Source organism: Falco biarmicus, chromosome 2, assembly GCF_023638135.1.
Source record: "Falco biarmicus isolate bFalBia1 chromosome 2, bFalBia1.pri, whole genome shotgun sequence".
Lineage (NCBI taxonomy): Eukaryota > Metazoa > Chordata > Aves > Falconiformes > Falconidae > Falco > Falco biarmicus.
This window is the reverse complement of record NC_079289.1, coordinates 106,489,710-106,509,922: the sequence shown is the minus strand read 5'-3', so window position 1 is coordinate 106,509,922 and position 20,213 is coordinate 106,489,710. Positions and strand designations below refer to the sequence as shown.

General features: G+C 37.9%; 1 protein-coding gene across 3 annotated transcripts in view; it reads left to right on the top strand.

Annotated features, from left to right (window-relative positions):
• The window catches only part of CXADR (CXADR Ig-like cell adhesion molecule), a 74,070-nt gene extending 54,060 nt beyond the window's left edge, over positions 1-20,010 (top strand). For 2 of the 3 annotated variants that reach the window (XM_056328034.1, XM_056328032.1), the window contains 6 exons: positions 993-1,162; positions 1,829-2,033; positions 2,397-2,552; positions 4,638-4,760; positions 5,086-5,224; positions 6,156-10,591. In XM_056328034.1, coding sequence (XP_056184009.1) covers positions 1,034-1,162; positions 1,829-2,033; positions 2,397-2,552; positions 4,638-4,760; positions 5,086-5,224; positions 6,156-6,423 — 1,020 coding nt within the window. In that variant the 5' untranslated portion in view covers positions 993-1,033 and the 3' untranslated portion in view covers positions 6,424-10,591. Of the gene's footprint in view, positions 1-992; positions 1,163-1,828; positions 2,034-2,396; positions 2,553-4,637; positions 4,761-5,085; positions 5,225-6,155; positions 10,592-19,458 lie in introns of those variants that run through there. The other variant, XM_056328033.1, reaches the window with a different exon arrangement.
• Positions 20,011-20,213: the final 203 nt, after the last annotated feature.

The following is a 20,213-nucleotide window of genomic DNA, read 5'->3' as shown; positions in this document are numbered from 1 at the left end:
AATTCTACAGATGCACCAAAACAATCCTATCTTTACACTGGCCACTCTTCTTGTGGCCTTGCATCTGTTGTGGCTGTGGTAACATCTGTGTGACTGTCTAGCTGTGACGAGCAGCAAACTACACATGTAAAATGACTGGAAATCTGAGCTTGGTACCCAGCAAGGTGGACAAAACAGTGGATGTACAAATGCCAAACCCGTTTCCATAACAAGCAATGAGAGCTTTCCGCTTCCTGACTGTCATGTATGGGGCTATGCACTTGATAAGGGGAGCCTATATTTGTTGTAAAATTGGGGAAATATTGCTTCAGACCTTCTGCGTAAGCCTGCTCAGTTCAGCACTGAATTGAGGAAAAATTGTTGTTTGGAGACATGTTTTGCTTAGAGGCATGCAGGTAAGGATTACACAGCTTTTTTTTTTTTTTTTTTTTTTTTTTTTTTTTTTTTTTTTTTTTGAGGACTAAAACAAGCAGAAAGGGCAAACAAATTTTAAAAAAAACTGATTGAGATTTTTGGAAAGGATTAATTTGTTCGCTCCCTGTAGATAGAAGAGGCCTTACACCTTAAGGCAGAGTGGCTTAACTTGGTCTAACGCAGGACATCACAAGAAGTCTGTCCATCCTGGTGGGCTTCATCCAGGCTTTCATTTTACAGTGGGAGAGTAGTGATAAGGTGATTATCTAATAGCTTGAAAAACCTGCTGCCAGAAATTTTTGGTTTAGCTTGTATGGGACTGGAATTGTACAAAACCCAAACATGGTTTGAAAGATGTAACTGCTTGTTGGGTATGATTCCAAATGGACAGCATGTGACTTTGCATTGTGTTCAGTAACACGCTGCATCTCTTAAGCAGTAACAGGTCTGACTAGTGGCATGATTTCTATACAGGGAAAGTATTATGGATCTGAATATATAATAATATACAATAGAACACTTACGGTGAAAACTGTATGTAGCCTGTTTTTAAAATATAAAAAATACGGTTTTTATAGGTCTAACAAGAAGCCTAAGTATAACTTCAGTTGACCAATCGATGTTTGAGAAAGCACAAGGAGAGAAAGTTACATTGCCATGTACTTTTGTACTCTCGGAAGAAGACGAAGGCCCACTAGATATTGAGTGGGTATTGATACCAGCAGATAATCAAAAGAAGGAACAAATAGTAAGTAGAGAATTGTTTTGGACAGGGTTAATTCAGTTGTTTGCGTGGGTTAATGTATGAACTTTGGAACTGACTTTTTAAACTTCCACCTTTTCAGGCTGGGATGCTTGTGATCTTAAATTCCTTGGAAGCACCAGTCATATGAAATATAGTGGTAGTTTTGGAATAGCAGATTAAGTATGAAGTGTCAAGAAGTTTCTCACTATAAATGTGTCTTCTAAAGAACTCACAAATTAAATATGCTTCAGTTCCAGAAAACAAAGGATGCTTTTGTACCTGCATTATTTTCCTGATTGAAAACTGATTTATGAGGACTTAATTTCAAATATATTAACTCTTTTAGTTACTAACCCTACCCTTTCGTATCAATAAGATGACTCCTTTTGGTAGACAGGTTGTGCAGAATGAAATCTGAGTAATTTTAAACAGTTTTCTTTCAGTTAGAAGTAAATGCTGACATACTGCTACTTGGGCAGGTGTTTAGTTGAAGTATTCGTTAGAGTGCTGTGTGTAGTGATATTTTGAAGACAGAGGTATTTGGCTATGTCAAACTTCTGAGATTATTTAAAAGAGCAGAAAGAAACTGTCAGGAATCTGAAGATGGCAAATTATTTTGAATGCTTACATGCCAAGTGGATTTCTGAATCTTATTTCTCTGTTTTATAGATAATTATGTATGCTGTAGACAGGATCTATAATCATTATTATGCTGCTATGACTGGGCGGATGCAGTTTACAAATCCTGATCCCAAATCTGGTGATGGTTCGTTGGATATCCTGAATTTAAAGTCAGCAGACACGGGCACATACCAGTGCAAAGTGAAGAAGGCTCCTGGAGTTCAAAGCCAAAAAATACAGTTGACTGTACTTGGTAAGATAATGTTTTTCTTGAATTTTCATTGACATATTTTATGTGTTTATTCCGTTCTATCTTTGGTACCTAAAATGAAAACTTTTATTGGGCAAAGTCGTACTGAATCTGTGATGATGCATCGATTATTGAGGCTTTGGGAGGGGTGGACATCATTCTGTTCCGGGAGATGAAGGGAACAATATTCCAGCTAAATGAGCATTTTTAAAATTCTGTGCTTGGCTTGTATTTCGTAGAAATACATTTCCATGCACAGCAACAGTTTGTTGCACAAGCTTGGTCTTAAGCAAAATAGACTGACCTACTGGAATGCAAATAGTAACCATTTTGATTGTGACTGATCAATGGTACTTTGTTTATTAGTAAAGCCAGCAAGAACTAAATGTTCCGTTGAAGGATCACAGGAGATTGGAAAAGATGTTCTCTTGAAATGTGCATCACAAGAAGGATCCCCGCTTTTGTCTTATGACTGGAGGAGAGTATCTGGCTCACAGGAACTTCCTGCCACTTCCATGCTGAGTACTGTCAAACTTATTTATTACTCTGAAATATTTAAGAAAGATTGCATTTGTGTTTTTGGCTTATCTTGACTTGTGAGCATCTCATACTTAACATTAGTATAGAGTAGTCAAGATAAGTGTCACTTCTGCCCTCTCACTGGTTAATAAAATTGGCATTGAAACAAGTGGGTTTGCTTTTTTTTATTCATACAGGGAAATGTTTCAAGCTTTTAAGTTGAGATTCTTACTGTTAGGCTGCAGAATCATACTAACCCGTGCCTAAGCATTGTGAGTTCTCTTGCTTGCTGATGTTGGCAGTTTTGATGCATGTATGGACAGTAGGGAAGAGTCAGAACAGTCTAGACTAGTGGTTAGAGCTGCCTGCAGGCAAGGGGAGATAAAAGCTTGAATTCTGTTAGAGATTGAACTGAGGTCTTCAATTCCTGATCAAGCGACAGAACTTCTTGGTTAAAAAGAGGCACATGTCTTTAGAAGAAAAGTTTCAAGAGTAATGGAGAAGAGAAGGCTTACCCTCTTCTTACAAGAGCTGACATACAGGAAGGAGTTACATATTCTGAGTTTTGACTTATGGGTTCTAAATTATTATAGGGGCAGTATTGGATTTTTGTTGGGAGAATTTCATTGTAGAAGGTTAATTTGTGAGTTTTGGCTTTGTGAAAGTTATTCTGGAATATTTTTTGGAAGAGTACTGCTCAGTACCAGTTCTTCTTGATCTTCTTTGTAGTTATGAAAACCTTAAACCTTGATGGTGAAGTTTTCTTGCAGGTGAGGCAGTTTAAGAATCTGTAATAGACCTACTTTAACTCAGCTTGTGTAGGACATACAGGACAAAGTGGTGTTGTGTCTAAGAGTAGCAAAAGTGGATGCCTAGAAGACAGAATAAGAAGTTGTGTGTTTCTTCCTCGTAGGGGTCTCCTATCCTCCTGTAATTTTTGTCTCAGTAAATTCAGGTGTGGCTTCAGTCTAATTCATTTAAAACAAACAAAAATTTACTTTTGTGAATTCTTCAGTTTTCTTTTTAACTTCTATAGTCTATGAGAATCTGTAATAGTTTAGATAGAACACAGATCCCTAAAAATCAGCTACATATGAAGATTCTCATACTGTTCTCAATTTTGAAAACTTGCCTTCTGGTAGTGCTATTTGATATCTTCTTGTTTTGACAAGTGTCCTCTGTACCACTCGAGACCTTAAGCTTCTCTTGTTATGCCCCTTCTATCTCCAGATCCCAAACTGGTCTCATGGTAACAAAAATATCAATTGGCTGTAGCAGTGCTGGACAAGAATGAGTGAGGAAGTATGCAAAAGTGGCATGTAACCTGATAAAACAATGTTTTGGGCTTGTGGATGTAGGTCTGGGGACACTGAACATGTTCTTGAGAATCTAGACACTGCTGAACTTCTTCAGCAGGAAGAGCAAAGTATTTGTGTGGTGCTTTGTTCGTGTGATGTAGCCTTTTGCAGTGTTGATGGAAATCTCCTGGCAATTAAAGCATGCAAGCCAATTGAAGTTCATATAGTAGAACCTCACAAAGTTAGCTGTCAATGGGTTTTAAAGCCCTGGGGGAATAGCCTTTGTTTTCACTGATTGTCTCCTACCCTGTCAGCATAGCTAGACTTCGGTGACCCACTGGGGTGCAATTTTCAGGTTAGATCCACCTCATGTTGGCATGGGTTCTGCAGGCTTCTGAGCTGGTAGTGTAGAATAGGTTTAGACAGAAGAGCAGGAGGTACTTCTGGGTTGCAGTTAATCTTTTGTATCATACAACTCTGTTAGGGTGAGATAATTGGCTGTTTTAAGTATCTGATCCTATCCATTGACAGAGTAATTAGTCTGTAGGCTTAATGTTAAAGTCAAATGCTGTGGAATAAATTTCTAACAAGGTAAAGGACTTTTACGAATAACAGTATTTTGCAGCGTGATACATATTTGGTTTTATTTGGATATTTTCAATATGGTATTTTTTAGTTAAGATTTCATCTATGTGCTGGATTAATTCTGTAGTATTAAATATGGAATTAAACTTTGGGAAATGGTATCTTTCTATCTGTTCACAAAAATTCTATCTTTCATTGTTTGTAGATAAAAATACAGGGGAACTTCTCTTGAAAAATGCCTCTCAAGACTATTCTGGTACATACAGTTGTATTGCCTCAAACAGAGTGGGCATGGATGAATGTTCTGTTGAGCTGAATGTCACCCCTCGTAAGTGTTTGCTGTGTAATGGTCACATAGTGTTTTGTGTATTAGAAATGAATAATCTTGTTTAAATGAACTCCTAAAAGTTTTTTTAAAATCCTCTTGTGTAACTTGAAGCCTTTACTTCCCAAAATGTTGCTTTTTGTGTGGAAAACTGTTAACTCTTAGAGTTGTTTTAAATGCATGTGAGTGAAGCGTATCCGCTGTGATTCAGCGCTATACTATTAACCTGGATCATATGGAAGCATACTGTTTGTAATGTTGAGTTTGAGCAAAGTAGTTGGTCATACAAATCTGACACTTAAACAGTATTGTTATTTATCTGTTCTAGCTATAAATACAGCTGGCATAATTGCTGGAGCTATTATAGGAACTCTGCTGGGTCTTTCTGTACTGGCTTTTCTCGTCATCTGTTGCTGTAAGAAACATAGAGAAAAGAAATATGAGAAAGAAGTACATCACGATATCAGGTAATGACATAGCTAGTTTCTGAGCAGTATTATTTGAAGATTAACTTTTAAATATGTATTTCTGCAAATAAGATACTTAACAGTTGACATTTCTGTCTTAATCTGGAAAGCTTATTAACGTACTAACAGCTTGTCAGAGAACTTTTTGTTTTGCATGTGGTGTTAGGTAGTCGTGTGTAACTTCAATAAAGATTTTAAAGGCAATGAATACTTGATATTTTTTTTATTATTTATTTTTTAACTTCAAGTAATATGTGAGCCTCTTCTGGGTACTGTATCACCATAGAAAGAAACAAACTGGAAATTTGCTTTCACATAGGAATGGTGACTGAACTCCTTGTTAAAGGAAAAATTCACACAGACGTGGGTACCACTAGGCTTGCTTTAATCACAACTCAGAGCTGGGTCACCACCCCAGTGAGTGGCAGAGAACAAAGGGATACAGCACAGCTTAGATACACTTATCAAATCATTAGTAAATGTCCGCAGTTCTTAGAAGTTTCCTTTGGTCTTGTCAGTTGCGCGAATCCATCACCTGACCCTGTCCCAGTTGATTCATCTATTCAGTTCCAGTCTCTGCCTCGGTTCCAAGGTCCTCCTCGGATCATGATCTTTCTGCCTGCTTTAACTAACACGATCCTTTAAGCACACTCAGTCTTTGAACAAGTAATTCCTATTCACATATACTAATTTTTCTAGAAACACTTGCATTTCTGAGAGCACCCGAGTACACAGATTGATCATCTGTTGTTTTTCTATTGTCCTGCTCATTAACTTGACCAAGTTTTAAACCAGCCTTGGATTAGGGCTATACAAGGGACGAGGCCTGGTTCAGCCATTTAGCAGCTTCAGCACTTTAAATTTCTTAATTCAAAATACATTTTGTTTAACACTGTTGTTCTACAACTGTTTTTTTTTTTCTTTATTTTAGAGAAGATGTTCCACCTCCAAAAAGTCGCAGTTCAACAGCCCGCAGTTACATAGGCAGCAACCGTTCTTCTCTGGGTTCAATGTCTCCCTCAAATATGGAAGGATATACGAAAACTCCATATAGCCAAGTCCCAAGTGAAGACTTTGAACGTACTCCTGGTCAAAACCCAACCTTTGCACCTTCAAAGGTAGCTGCACCTAATTTAAGTAGAATGGGAGCTGTTCCTGTGATGATTCCAGCACAAAGCAAAGATGGGTCCATAGTATAAAGTATTGTTAATTTAATGCTGTTTTTAAAGTGTTCATTGTAAGTATTAGAGAAAACTACTGTGTTCCATCCCTCGTTTAAAGAATGGCATGCAATTTTCCTTGGAAAAAAAAATAATGAACAAGTTAGTTTGAAAAGCCACCAATTCTCATTTTTAATTTTAAACTTACTAGTATATGACAGTTGAACAATTTGCTAAAAGCATTGAAGTTTCTAAATAAATATCGGACACTGAAGGCATTTGGACCTTTGGTAGGTTGCTGAAGAGATGCCAGTTAATGTGCAGTTCCGAATATGTAACAGCGAGACACAAGTGAGAAGTAACAAAGGCATTTCATATGTAGACCATGAAGTTTCTCAGAGTTCCTGAAACTTTATCCTCAATTTTGCAATGACAAATATTTGAACCTGGCCACTGTCTGATGTAGTTGCAGGGGGCTGAAATACTGAGGATGGCTTTGAGTTCTGTTCAAACTGAGTATTTATGCAGTTCTTTAACCTGGTAATGTTTGTTTGGAGCGCTTCTTGAGCTCTTATTTCAGGGGCTACCAGTTATTTCATTGGTTCAAGTAATATAATTAATCTGCTCTGAATTTAAAATTCCAGTGAGTGGAAGTGTGACAGGAGACCTCAGAAGCTCTTTGAAACATGATTTTTTTTTTAATAATAACTCATTGTAGTCATGGAGATAATGTAATGCTTATGTTATCTGACGCAAGAGGTCCTATCGGGTGGTTGTTGGTGGTATCTAAGCTTTAAAATCTATAGATCCAACTGTTACGGTCACAGCAAGAATGACTATGTATCTTTATACAGTTCTTAAGTTAGTTGTACCTTGCATTTTCCAAAGCCTGTTTAGATTTTAAGGGAGCGTGCTCTACTTCTTTCCAAACCAATTACCTAGAAGCTCCATGTGGTTTTAATGAAAGCTGTTAAGTAACTGGTATTTGATATCTGTCCTCCTGCTCTTAACATCACTGTGGAAACATCTTTTTTCCATATACATGTAAGTAGTAGTTAGCCTTTACTTAAGACGCTGAAATTTTTCTGTATGAATTTGCAGGGAGTTTAAAGCTTGTTTCTCCTTGCCTCTTCAACAGCCCTAAATATTATGAACAGTTGTTCGGACTTTTAAGAGCAAGAGTTTCATGCAACCAGAATCTGAGGGAAATAGTGTCCGTGTTTCGGCTGGGATAGAGTTAATAGTTATCCAGAATAGTTAATACAAATCTTGTGTTTCTAGATTAAAAACCCTTCTCAGTTTTGCAAACTTACAGCATTACAGGAGGAACAGAACAATTCCTTATCTTCTACATGTACAGCTTCTAATGACTGATACTATATAGCTGTGGAAGCTGGATTTAAAGCTTAGTTAGTGCAGTTTGAGTCTTTGTGGATTTTTTTTTTATTTTCTTCCTTCCTAATTTCCACTTTCTCCTTTTTGATCCTGTGCTGAGGGGGTGGAAGTGGGGAGTCCCTTCAGCTTATTCCAGCTGTAGATGTTAAACTGCAAGGTATTTTGGAAAACTCTAAAGGCATATAGTATGTGGCACTCATGTTGATGAAGGAAATACCTGAATAGCCTGTTGAAAGATGTTAGGATTATTTGTATGTAGCAACAGCGCGAGAGAAAACATTTTCCCAGACTTCTAGGTTTAGTGTCTGCTTTTTTTTGTAGCTGCTTATAGATCTGTAATAAATCCTTTGGCTTACTACTAGATGTTTGTCCTATCTGTAGTTAAGTGCACAATTTTTGGCTGGCACTATTAATGTAAAGAACATACCCTTCATACTGAATTTAAAAACTTGAATGGCTATTAAGTATTCTAGACTTACAGTTTTACAAATTTGGGACTTTTTTAGATTGTAAACTGATGCTGTTAGATATCAGATTTTTTAATCTTTCATGTGTGCCTTGTCAATAAACTTTACCTGATTGTAACTTCAGTTTTTATGAAATTTCTGGTGCCTAAACTTGCTGTTTGAACAGGTGCTTAGATGATGGTACAGTTTTTAAAACACGACACTGTGATCTGATTTCTTGATTCGTATGTACTATTTATACCTCTCCAAGCCTATTTTGGATGTGACTTTAGTCTCACTCTCTGTATTGTTCTGTATTTCAAAATGTCAGTTACTCCTTCAGTTGCTAATTATGATCTAGGTGTTTATATTCCTGAAAACTGCTCAGTTGTACCAGTGAGATGGGTGGTTGACTTTTACTTGTGTCGTAAATAGTAGGTTTAGTAACTGTGCCAAACACATGCTTATGAAGAACAATAGATGAGGAGACATCGTCTTGCATCCAATTATTGTGATAGAAGAGACTTCAGAGGTTTTAATCATACAATGATTGTTTACCTTGAGACTAAGGCCTTCTTTAATTGAAAGGGTATAGTTGTTACAAATACAAGTTGAGTACAAAACTAAACTGAACCACAGACTGAGAGATAGCTATAAACCTAAGCAACCAGGCAACAAACCTATTGAATTTTGGTTCTTGGTAATCTGTGGACATACGTGAGATTAGATGTGGTTTTTAGTTTTTGTTTGTTTGCTTTTTTTTGTTTGTTTTGGTGGTGGTTCTTTTTGTTTGGCCTGAGACCCTGTACTTACAGTCAGGTAAGCCCTAGGACACTCAAGAACAGAAACCCGTCTCACTAAAGCATACAGAGCAGAGTTTACACATGCTTAATGCTCTGTCGGCTTGTACAAAATAATAAATGGACAAAGGACAGCATGATGTGCCCTCAGAGCCTAGCTGTTAGGTTTAGCAGCCTTGACAGTGTCTGTCTATTTATGTAATTGCATGGAAAATAAAAGAAATAGAATCTGACATAGTCCTTATCTGAAATAAAGAACCTCTGACTTGGGGTAAACTTTGCCTCAAGTTGCTATCATCATGCCTTTTTTAATGGATACAACACTACTATGAAAACATAATACCGCTATTATAAATTGTTTTGTCAATAGATTGTTCACTTATACTGGATTATGATTCTCAAAAGCAGCTACTATAGTTTAGCAATGAATTTCTAGCTGTGTAGGAGATGAACTGGTTAAACATGTGAGGAGTCCGATCTTACAGATAACTCTGCTAACAGAACTCTTTTAGGAAGTAACGGCAGCTGATACACCAGTTAAAAGGTGGCATTTTAATGTCTGGTTTAAAAAAAAAAAAAAGTGTGTGTGTGGTACCATTATGTAAATACTCCAAGTGAACTCAAGAAACCTCTAGTTAATGTCATGACTGTAAACTTGCCTGTTGAGGACTACTATATATAGAAGAAACCTCTCAATTTTAGCATGGTGTGAATAAAGTGTTAGACTTGTAATACTGTGGAGGTTACGTAACACTTGTCCATTCATTACAAGCATTTTCATAAACTTTCTGAAATGGGTATTTAAAGATACTTGTGTGAAACTTCATTACCTAGAAATAAACACTTCTTCCAAAGCAGTGTAGTGCACAGAAATGCCTTGTTGGAGGGGTAAAACATGACTTCTGAAAGAAATGTACAATGCATACATCTTTATCAGCTCTGATAGTTGCACTCGTATTAGATGTATGCGTCCTGCTTAATAGTACAAGTACTTCATAATTGCAAGTTTTTCTGTAATGCTTAATATTGTATATTACTGGTTTTCATTATAAGCTTTTGGTTTTGTTCTTAACAGTGTATATTCTGGATCACTTTAGATCTTTGTTCAGTCTAAAGACATACTATTTGTGTCACTGAAACAGTGTTTTATACACTTGATAGGTGCTTTATGAGACCCTTTGGTTATCGGTCCTTTAGCATTGAGGCACAGCTCAATTGAAATGGGAGCAATAATATTTCCTGGAATCCAAAACGTTACGATGTTACGTTACACTTCCCATGCACAAGGCATGGACTTGAATATTGATATGAATTTCAGTATGAGGTTTTCTATTCACACTTTTGGGGGAATGGTATTTTACAATACAAGTGTTGTGAGTGAATTTGTAAAAACAAAATCCAGAATTTTAAAATGCTGTAGTTCCATGACAGACTTGTGTACTTTTTGAAATAAAACTGTTGGAGAAAACAGTAGTCTGTCTTTATTTTAAAGCAGCACTTGTGTATGGCTTCAGCTTTCTCTTTATGTAATTGGACGTGAACTAATAAATATGGCTGTGTGTACCATGCTGGCATTAATCATTTTATTTCTTGCCCCACCCCACCCCCAATTTCTGAGGCAAGTAAGACTTCAGATATTTTAAAACATGAGCTTATTTGTGGTTTCTGATTGATCATATCATCTGTGTATCTACAATTTTAAAACCATACCAGAGCAGTCTCAACAGTTATTCTGAAATGTAAAGTTGGAAAGGAACTATAAAATAAATTTAATCCCTCTCTATTTTAGGTAGAACCAAAAATTCCTTGAAACAGATAAATTCTTGTCTTTTAAAATTCAAACAGGCAGGTTTACAGCACTCAGAGCATGCTGATAAAATGCTTGGGTTTATATTGCCAGTTAATGTGCATCTCTTTTGATTCAAATGAAGTTGACTTGGGATACTCCTCACCCCTTGGCCTTGTAAACCAGCTGATTACTGTCCTTGCCGCTTTACCTAAGATTAATGTAACTTATCCAGTGTTGTCTTGGGCACGTATTTAGTTTTAGGAAACAAAGTCTGGCACCTATTACCCGTAACTTTTCTGGGCAACCTGTTGCAGTGTCTCAGTGAAGAATTTCATCCTAATATCTAATCTAAATGTACCCTCTTTCAGCTTAAAACCATTACCCCTTGTGCTATCACTACATGCCCTTTTAAAAAGTCCCTCTCCAGCTTTCTTGTAGACCCCCTTTTGCCTCGTCACTGGAGTGTTCAAGGCCAGACTGGATGGAGCTTTGAGCGACCTGGTCTAGTAAAAGGTGTCCCTGCCCATGTTGGGGTCGGGGGGTTGGAACTAGATGATCTTTAAGGTTGCTTCCAACCCAAATTGTTCTGTGATATAATACTTGGAGGCCTAATTAACTTACATTTGTTCATAAGGGCTGCGTATCTTCATATATGTACCTGTGTCATGCCAGATGTTTTGGTCACTTCTTTGTGTATATATATCTATAAAAAACCTAATACATGTGTACAAACATATAAAATTAAATGGAGTCTGGTGGAAAAACCTTTAGGTTTTTTATTTTATTTTATTTCAAATTAAGACTTGTGCTTAAATACCAAAGAAAACCTGATAAAAATGAAGTTTCAGATTTGTCTTCATTTGTAGAGCTCTAAGAAACCTTTCTACGCCCTTTTAATGTTAAGTTCAAGACTTCCATCCTTTCCTAGGTGGCAGTTCTGTCACAGATGGTACTCTCATGCCTCTGCTGCCCCAGGTCTTTTATTTGGAGACAAGAAGATTGTGAGTCAGAGAAGCTGAGTACTCCCAGCTTGTCTGTGGGAATTCCAACAAATCCACTAGCGCTTTCCTGAGAGTGTCCTTAAAGAATAGAGGCCTTTCCGTTATGTGGTCGTTCTACAAAACCTTTGTGGTCCTTCTATATGTATTAGACAATGCCTTGGGTGAAGTTTCTTTAAAAGGTCTGCCTTGCAGGGTTTCATTCTGTGAACATCTTTGCGTATTTGTGCTTACTGGTTCAAATTCACACATGGAGAAGTTCAGGTTCTGTCAAGCTCTGTGATAATGCATTGTTAGGCTATTTTAGAAAACAGTTGATGACAGGAACTTAGCCTTGCTTTCTTGTGCAACCAAGAGAGCCTGTGAAGAAAATACCTGATCAAGGGGCAAAAACAAGAGTAGAGGGAAAGAAAGTCTATGGATGTTGCCTACCTTTCCAACTCCTAGCTTAACTCTAAAATTCCTCTTCACTTGTGGGTGATTTCACTGTAGATGATTGCTTGAACAATAACAACATGAAGACTTGCATCTTAATATAAAAATAACGAGTTATGATGATTCTGTTGCTTTTTTAAACTTGCTTTAGGCTTTTTGCAGAACGGTACAGGCTCAGCTATCAGGAGAAAACTATAAACCTGCATTTTATAAAATGACCACTGTGACAGTAAACAGGATTGCATTGTCCCTGCTGTGATTTTCGTATTGTTGTAAGTCGATGTGGTGGCACCCTCCTCGTAAGTTGGAGTTTTGAAGGCTTAAGTTTTCAGCTGTTGAGTGTGGGTCAGCTTGCTTCGAATATGCAAAGTCAGTATGATGATGATGATGGTTGCAATCAGAGACCTTAAACACCAAAGATGGCTGCTCTGCTGCACGTTAACTTCTGTGACATCTGACTAATCCTGACTGCTGTTTCAGAAGTAAAATGTTACCAAGTGATATGGAATAGGGAGATTCAGCCGCTAGCTGGGTCTTCATTTTTAGTGGATTAACAGTCATTGAAATTTCCTTTGGTCAATGCTATCTAAAAAAAAAACAGATGAAGGACAATTCTACTGTATTATTCAGGAAGCATCAGAAAGCTGTGCCACTCATACAGGAACCTTGTACAATGCCAGGATTGTTAGGTGGCGGGAGGGGAGTAGCTTTATGAAACAGTTGAATGAGTTGGTTACACAACTTGATTATGTAACAATTTCAAAACATGGCAATATTAGAATAGACGTTAACATCTGAAACCACATCATTTTACCTTCAGTAATCTAATTTTTCCTTCAGGGAAAAACCTCTGGAGGCAGTATGTCCACTGGGAAGCACAGAAAAGCTGTGTGATGCAGTGACAGTTGTCCCACTTCTCAGGGCTGGGTGCTGTGGTTCTGTGAGCTGCAGGCGGGTAGGACGAAAGTTGAGTGCTGTACCTGAAGGGTATTGGATGCTTCCTGGAGTGTTTTTTCTAATTGCAAAACAGAGGAAAGCAGCAAGCCTGATGAGTTTGTGAGGAGCTTTGTAGGAGGAATCTGAATTCTCGAAGCACAAATAACTGTCCAACTTCTTGAAGCATTTCCCTACTCTGGAAAACAGCATCTGATTTAGTGGTTTTCAGACATTCTGCAAAACCTTTTTTACATTTAGAGTTGCTTATATAGTCAGCATATCTTTGTTAGTTAAATTGCAATCTTGTACTCTTCCTATCATGCATAATTTCTGCATGTGACATTTTTGGTTATCCTTACTAACAATACTGTATAAAGAAGCAGTTAGAAGAAACTGTAGACTAGAGTCTCCTGAACACCCCAGACAGGGCTGTCTGGTGACAGCACGGCTACTTGCTGCTCTCGGCACCAACATCTCTGGGGGTGCAGTGTTCACTCAGGTTAGGTAGCAATTCATGGTGAGTGTTGTGTCAAGGAATACTAAATCAGATAGTAAAGAGCTATAAAGGTAATTTAGTACCATTAGTATAATAGCTTCCAATTATGTCAATTTTGCAAATTACGTTCTGTGTGAATAGGAAAGAAACTTGACATTTTGTTTCTTGTGGCCAGTTACTGCTGTACAAGTGAAGTAACACCTCTTCCTAGCTTACGCTTTGGCCTGCTCCATGATTTGTCAGTGAAACTATTATCCCATACACGAATCTGAATCTCCCTATTCCATATCACTTGGTAACATTTTACTTCTGAAACAGCAGTCAGGATTAGTCAGATGTCACAGAAGTTAACGTGCAGCAGAGCAGCCCTCTTTGGTGTTTAAGGTCTCTGATTGCAACCATCATCATCATCAACTCACAGATGACTCGTTAGTCAACTGAAAGGGTGGTGTTTCTAAGAAACTTTGCTGAAGCCAGAACACTTGTGCTGTGCTTTGCTTAACTGTAGGAATCAAGGTAAAAAAATTACTTAAGATTTCCATTTACCAGTAGAATAGCCCAGGTGGGAGGGAGGCTTAGGCCAGAGATAAAGGCAACTGTTGGCGATACATAAACCCACTGAATTGCTTGTGACTGCTAAAGATGATACCAACTCTGGGGCATAGCTGATGGTTTGTGGAACATGTCAAAAAGCTTATGTTGTGGCTGCTAGCACAAAACTTCTTACCCAGATAAATAAAATGCCTTTCCGTGTCACTTCCAATCCTGTAACTGTCAAGACCAGAAACAGTTTGTCTCAGCTGTAAGAACTGTAAAATACAAAGTAAATCTTGCAATTACTGTATTTTAATATATTCTTGCCTGTTTCTTTTTGGTACACAAGAAAAATTACAACTTACTGAAAGGACGCAGGTTCAGATGAACTGTTTGGTCTTGCCCTGGTTTCGTCCTTGTGTTTTGTAATTAAATATGAAATTGCTTAGGAATTGCAGTATCTTTTTCTCTGGCGTCAGACTCGATGTGTGGTTTGGGTGACCTCTTTAGGTAACCTATTTAATTTAATTACCTTGTATCCTTATTTAAGATGGGGAAAATCACAGTCTTTAAAGCACAGAACCTTAAAAAAAAATTCTGTGGTCTCCCATACGGTCTCCAGCCCACTTGGGGAAAAAAACGTGTTATGGCTAATTACGAGTGCTTTGTATTGAAATAAAGTAATAAATGTAGTGTTGAGGATCCTGGGCGCCCTCTGGCGGCTGTCCGGCAGCCTGCCTCCCTTTCTCGGTGGCTGAGTTGCGACCGTGTGGCTCGGCAGGTGGTTTGCAGGGACTTGCTAAGAAATGGTACGTTTTCCAACGGAAAGCAAAATAATCACCTTAGGTGCTGGAAAGTTATTTTTGTAGCACTTAGGAAAATAATTGATGTAAGGAAATGGTTGTTGTAATCTGCTTCAATTAAGACATTTTGTTTTTCTGTATAAACCGACAGCTGTAAAGCTGTACAGAGATCATTAAAGGAAACATACAGCTGAGGTATGAATGTAGTTTTTGACAGTCTTTAAAAGAGTGAGAAATGCTGTATTACCTTTACCAACGTTGCTAGGATGGAGGTGCATATTCCTATATCCCTTTTATTCATTTAAAAAAAAAAAAAAAAGTGTATCTGAAGCCGGACTGACTAGTATGGACAAGAGCTTAGGGTTCATCATTAAAATGTCTGTTTTCCTCATACTGAAGATCTGAGGTCACCAAAGGTCACCAGAGATGGTTCCTCATTTGCAGCTCATTCAGGAAAAAAAATCTCAGACATCATAATTGTATATGTTGGTTTTCTTTTAGGAGCAAGACAATGAAAATTGTGGTTCTTGTACAGATAACATGCAGTTCTGATTATGCTAGACTTGCATACTTGAAAGACATTGAAGTTCTAAACATCAATTACATGCTCTTAAAATCAGGGTTATGTTGCTACTTGAAATATTTTAGGTGTATTATTTAAATATGATATATGCATATCAGTGTGATTTTTTTAATAGTGCGTGAAGTGGGTGGGTAGGCAGGAATCTCAGACACCCGCTAAAATCCTTTATTCCTAGATAAAAGAGCTGGAAGGAGTGTTAGAGCCTTTACGCTCAACGGTCTTTTTTTGTTGCCTGAATCAGCATAATTTCCCTGCCTCTGGTGTTACCTGAGCAAGCTAGGATTTTAATCAGCACCCTGAGTGGGGTATCCAACTGACAGTGAAAATTGGGTCATTCTGTTACACACGTGAATTTTATTCTGACAACATCCTGTGTCTGTGCCAACCATATTAACTAGCTAACTTGCTGCTGGCTTTATGGTTTGTAGGTGGTGGGGAAATTGCTGAACATGCAGGGAAGCTTAGGACATCCGTAATGCCCAGCATAGCTAACAAAAGCTCACTCACCTGCAATAATAACAAAAATAAAATAATTCCAAGGCAAGGGAGTCTTATTAATGAAGTGGAGGATGAGGATTGATATCCTGGCTCTGTCATGACTTAGCTGTGTGATGTTTTTTCTGTTGTTTTGTTGTTGGTTTTTTTTCTCTAAACATTGACATCTTTTCCTTATTCCTCAGCTTCCATGTCTGTTAGAATAAGAGATAGTTGTCTTGACTTCTAGGGACTTTTGGAACTAGTGTGTCCCATTGCACTGTCTGTTTTTTTAAAACTATCTGTGATGGGTCTTTTTAGTCTTCACCAGCTGCCCATCTAGTGCTTATTTTTACTTCTTTCGTGATCTTAGAAAATTTTCAAGTATATGTATTTAAAGATAGTTATCTTGGTGAGACCATCTGTGGTTGTCTCTGTCCCCTGCTGCTTGCTGGTTTTTAATTCTGTCCTGACAGTAGTCGCTCTTCCAGTACTTCCCAGCGCTACCTGGATATTTCAAGTTGTAGTAAAAATAATAGTAGGGCAGATCTCATTAGGCAGTTTCTTGAGGGTGGAAAATTCCCCAAAGCCCATTGCCAGCTCAAGGGGAAATGGAGGCTTTGTCAGAGATTGCAGCTTGGATGCCTGCTTGGCATCACCTCAGAAGTAGGTGGCTTCTCTCTCCTTCTGCTCAGTAGCATGTAGGAGAGGGTATGCACCTGGGCTGGTGCCCCTTGGCACTCAGCTGGGTCCCTTGGCACTCCCTCACCACCTTTTTCCTTCCTGCTCCCTTATTAGCACGTTGGAAGGTATTCTCAGGGTAAGGTAGTTCTTCCTATTTGTTTTGGAAATACAGAATCAAGATGTGTTGATGATCATCGTTACTGCTGTTGGAGGTGCCTGGCTGTGTGTACTCACACTGCCAGGCTGGGATATGTAAAGAGAGATGTAAAGCTCCTTCCTGTCATCGTTGGCCCTGCGCGTAACAAATTACTCTTTGTGTTGGGCTTTTCATACCACTTTGCCTGCAACGTCAGCTTCCCACTTACACTGCCAGCTGACCTTCCTCTTTCTATCACATGCTGCCTTTTTATTTCTGATTGCTGGATTGATTTCACCGCTGAAGCAGGATGGATTTTTAGACACTTTTTCCTTTTTCTGAGTTCTGCTCTTGATCATGTGTTTGTGGAGGGTCATGCCTTTTACTGATCTTTTCTGTCATAATTTTTGTTCCTAGCCAGTTTCTCTCCTTTATCTCTGGTTTAGGCACTAGGTGCTTTGAACTATATACAGATATATTTTAGACTGGGTCCTGTTTTATCAGCTCAAATGTAGCAAAGTTATGATTGCAAGTACCTGGGCAGACAGCAGTATCTCGTTAATTGATATTTTTCTTGCAAGATCCAAAAGAGTTACCACATCTTGTTTATAAGTGACAACACTGGTGGGTGGATTTTTTTTTTTTTTTTTCTTTACCACAGCTGCGTGAATAACCTCTGGCTGCATGCTAGGGTTCACTTGCCGGACTGCATTTTTCTTTACTACTTCTTTGGTTTTTATTGCTAGAGATTCACTTAGATGAGAAGTAAAGAAGAAGAAAATCAAGACTGAAAGTATCAGGACAGTGCAGGCAAATGAGAACAGATTATGTTGTCTTGTATTTGTTCTGTTGTGCCTTTCTAGCTCATTTAGGCATCTGATTTTTAAAAAAATTTGCTTTTCCAAACAGCTGGGGGATCGAAAGCTCTCACCCCGTCCCAGCTTGTCTCTGTGCCACGTAGCAGACTTTTTTCTTCTTAAGCAGGGTATGCTGTCTCTTGACTCATTCATGAGAGGGAGCGAACAGGACGTGCTTGATGGAGAGCCGTCATTGCATGAGCCCCTACTTGCACCCCAGCCTTATCCCCGAGAACAGCTAGATTTAGAAACGTTTTAGCATGTAAGAACTCTATTTATTCAGGCTTTTCTAATAGAGTGTGGTAGGATGAACTGTGTGTGGAGCAGTTTAATCTTTATTTAAAAGGCACACGTTTACTAATTATTAACTAGTTATCTGTTCAAGAGCTATTAATGCAAGAGGTGGGAAAGTGGAGTGCTGTGTTAGCTGTGGTGCAAAGGCAAGAAAACAGACAGAAAGGACACTTTGTCCCAATTAATGTGCCTCTTAATATTCCTTAAAAGAGTAAGTATATAAACAATACCCAGAATGTAGCTGTTAAACCGATTCTCATGCTAGATAATAGCTTTAAATAGAAAGAAGGCAAATGTGGGGTTTTAACGCCAAGCAGTACTTCGTCCTAATTTGAGTTGTGCTTTCAAGCAAGGTTTTGTGAAGGTACTCAATTATTTTCACTGTCACGTGCAGCTGAAAGATTTTATTTGATGTGTAGTTCTAATTGAAATGTGACAGTTTGCAAGGAAGAAAGTGAGATGTTAAGAGGTCGCCTGAGTCAGTTTTTTAAATTACTGGTTTTACGGAGAAACTATTGTGGCATTGAGGCACATTTTAAAAATCTGTGAGGACTGGTTTAATTACACAAAAGCCTGTAATAAGCTGCAATGATGGATTAGAATATGAGTTGTTTCCAGTAAATGCAATATATCCATATACATTTGTGGAATATTGATTAGGAAGATTTGTTTCTTGTTAGCATATCATGTTTGGAAAATTAATATTGGTGACTGTCAGCAGAGTTTGAGTACAGGCAGCATATAGGTAAGGCAGGTTTGCAGCATGGAGTGGTAGCAAAAATGCTTAGTTATAATTTTTCTTACAATATCAGTCTTGGAATATTAACTGAAAGAATACAGAGCTGATAAAGGACTGTAATTGGAACAAAGAATTATTTTTTGTTATCTTTGTGCAGAAAAGTATCCCCAGAAAAAGTCAACAAAAATAGGCAAGGAGCTAGAACTGACTTCTAAGGAAATGGTGAAACAAGCAAGTGTGCAGATTGGGATGAGTCACTGGATTCTTTGAGAAAACTGAGTGTTTATAGCAGTAACCACAAAAAAGTGTGGTTCTTTGGTAATTCAAGTTACCAGTATGAAACTGAAGAAAGAGACATCTAAGCAGACTTGACAGATACTTTAAAAATGAATTGCAGTTGGCATGCGCTGGGAAATCCACGAGGATTTTCAAATAACTGATGTGAAGATACTGAAAATTTGCTATGAAGTTAAACTTACAGTCATTTAGCATCCACTGATAAATGGAGGCAATTTGCTACGCCACTGCACTCATTTTCTGCAAGACACAGGTGTAAACTCTGTAATCTGAATGACCATAATTTGGGTGGTGATCTGGATTGTACATTGAGTTGCTGTATTTTACAGTATCTAGCCTCTTGTTAATATAGATTAATGATATTCTTTCTTTTTATAGTATGACATCGCTCACAAGATTGGTGACATAACAGTGGTATAAATATGAAGAAACAGGCACCATTTTTTGCATGACTTTCAAGTATGGTGAGACTGAAGTACATTATAAAATGAAGTGCTGTTTTTTCACTTTAGATTCAAGATTGTTAAGTATGCTGTATTCAGTTTTGTAAGTACCACATTTTTTATTTTACATATTTTTAATGCAAAGTTTACAAAGTGACTACCAACATTTTTCTTGCTAGTCCTGTTTTTTGAAAAGTGTGCGCAATCATTCCACGCTGCCCCCCAACCATGGAGATTAAAAAAATTGAAATTAACAAAATCAGCTCAGGTAGTAGAACTATAGCCTTAAGCAGTGGGACATTGAAAGAGATTGTAATCTGAAATAGAGTAGTTTTGGGTTTTCTTGATGATTTGATAGGAAGTGTATCATCTGTTCAATGCTGTAGTGACAGCAATGAGGTCTTAAAACCTGTGTGTGAAATGTTCTCCATTTTAAGATTGTATATATTATGTAACACAATAAAATGCACTTGAACGTTACAGTTAACACGTGCTTCAGCATAATCTGTTAATGCAGGTGTTGTGGTCATTCATGTCTGTACACTGCCTCATTCCTTCTGCCCCCCAATTTACCATGCAGGACACCAGAGGGAAGAAGAGCACGTTCTTTAAACCAGGCTGTTTGCAGGGTCCTTGTTGCCTCCTACGGCATGGAAACTTTGGGTATTGGTTTCATAATGAAAATAATAA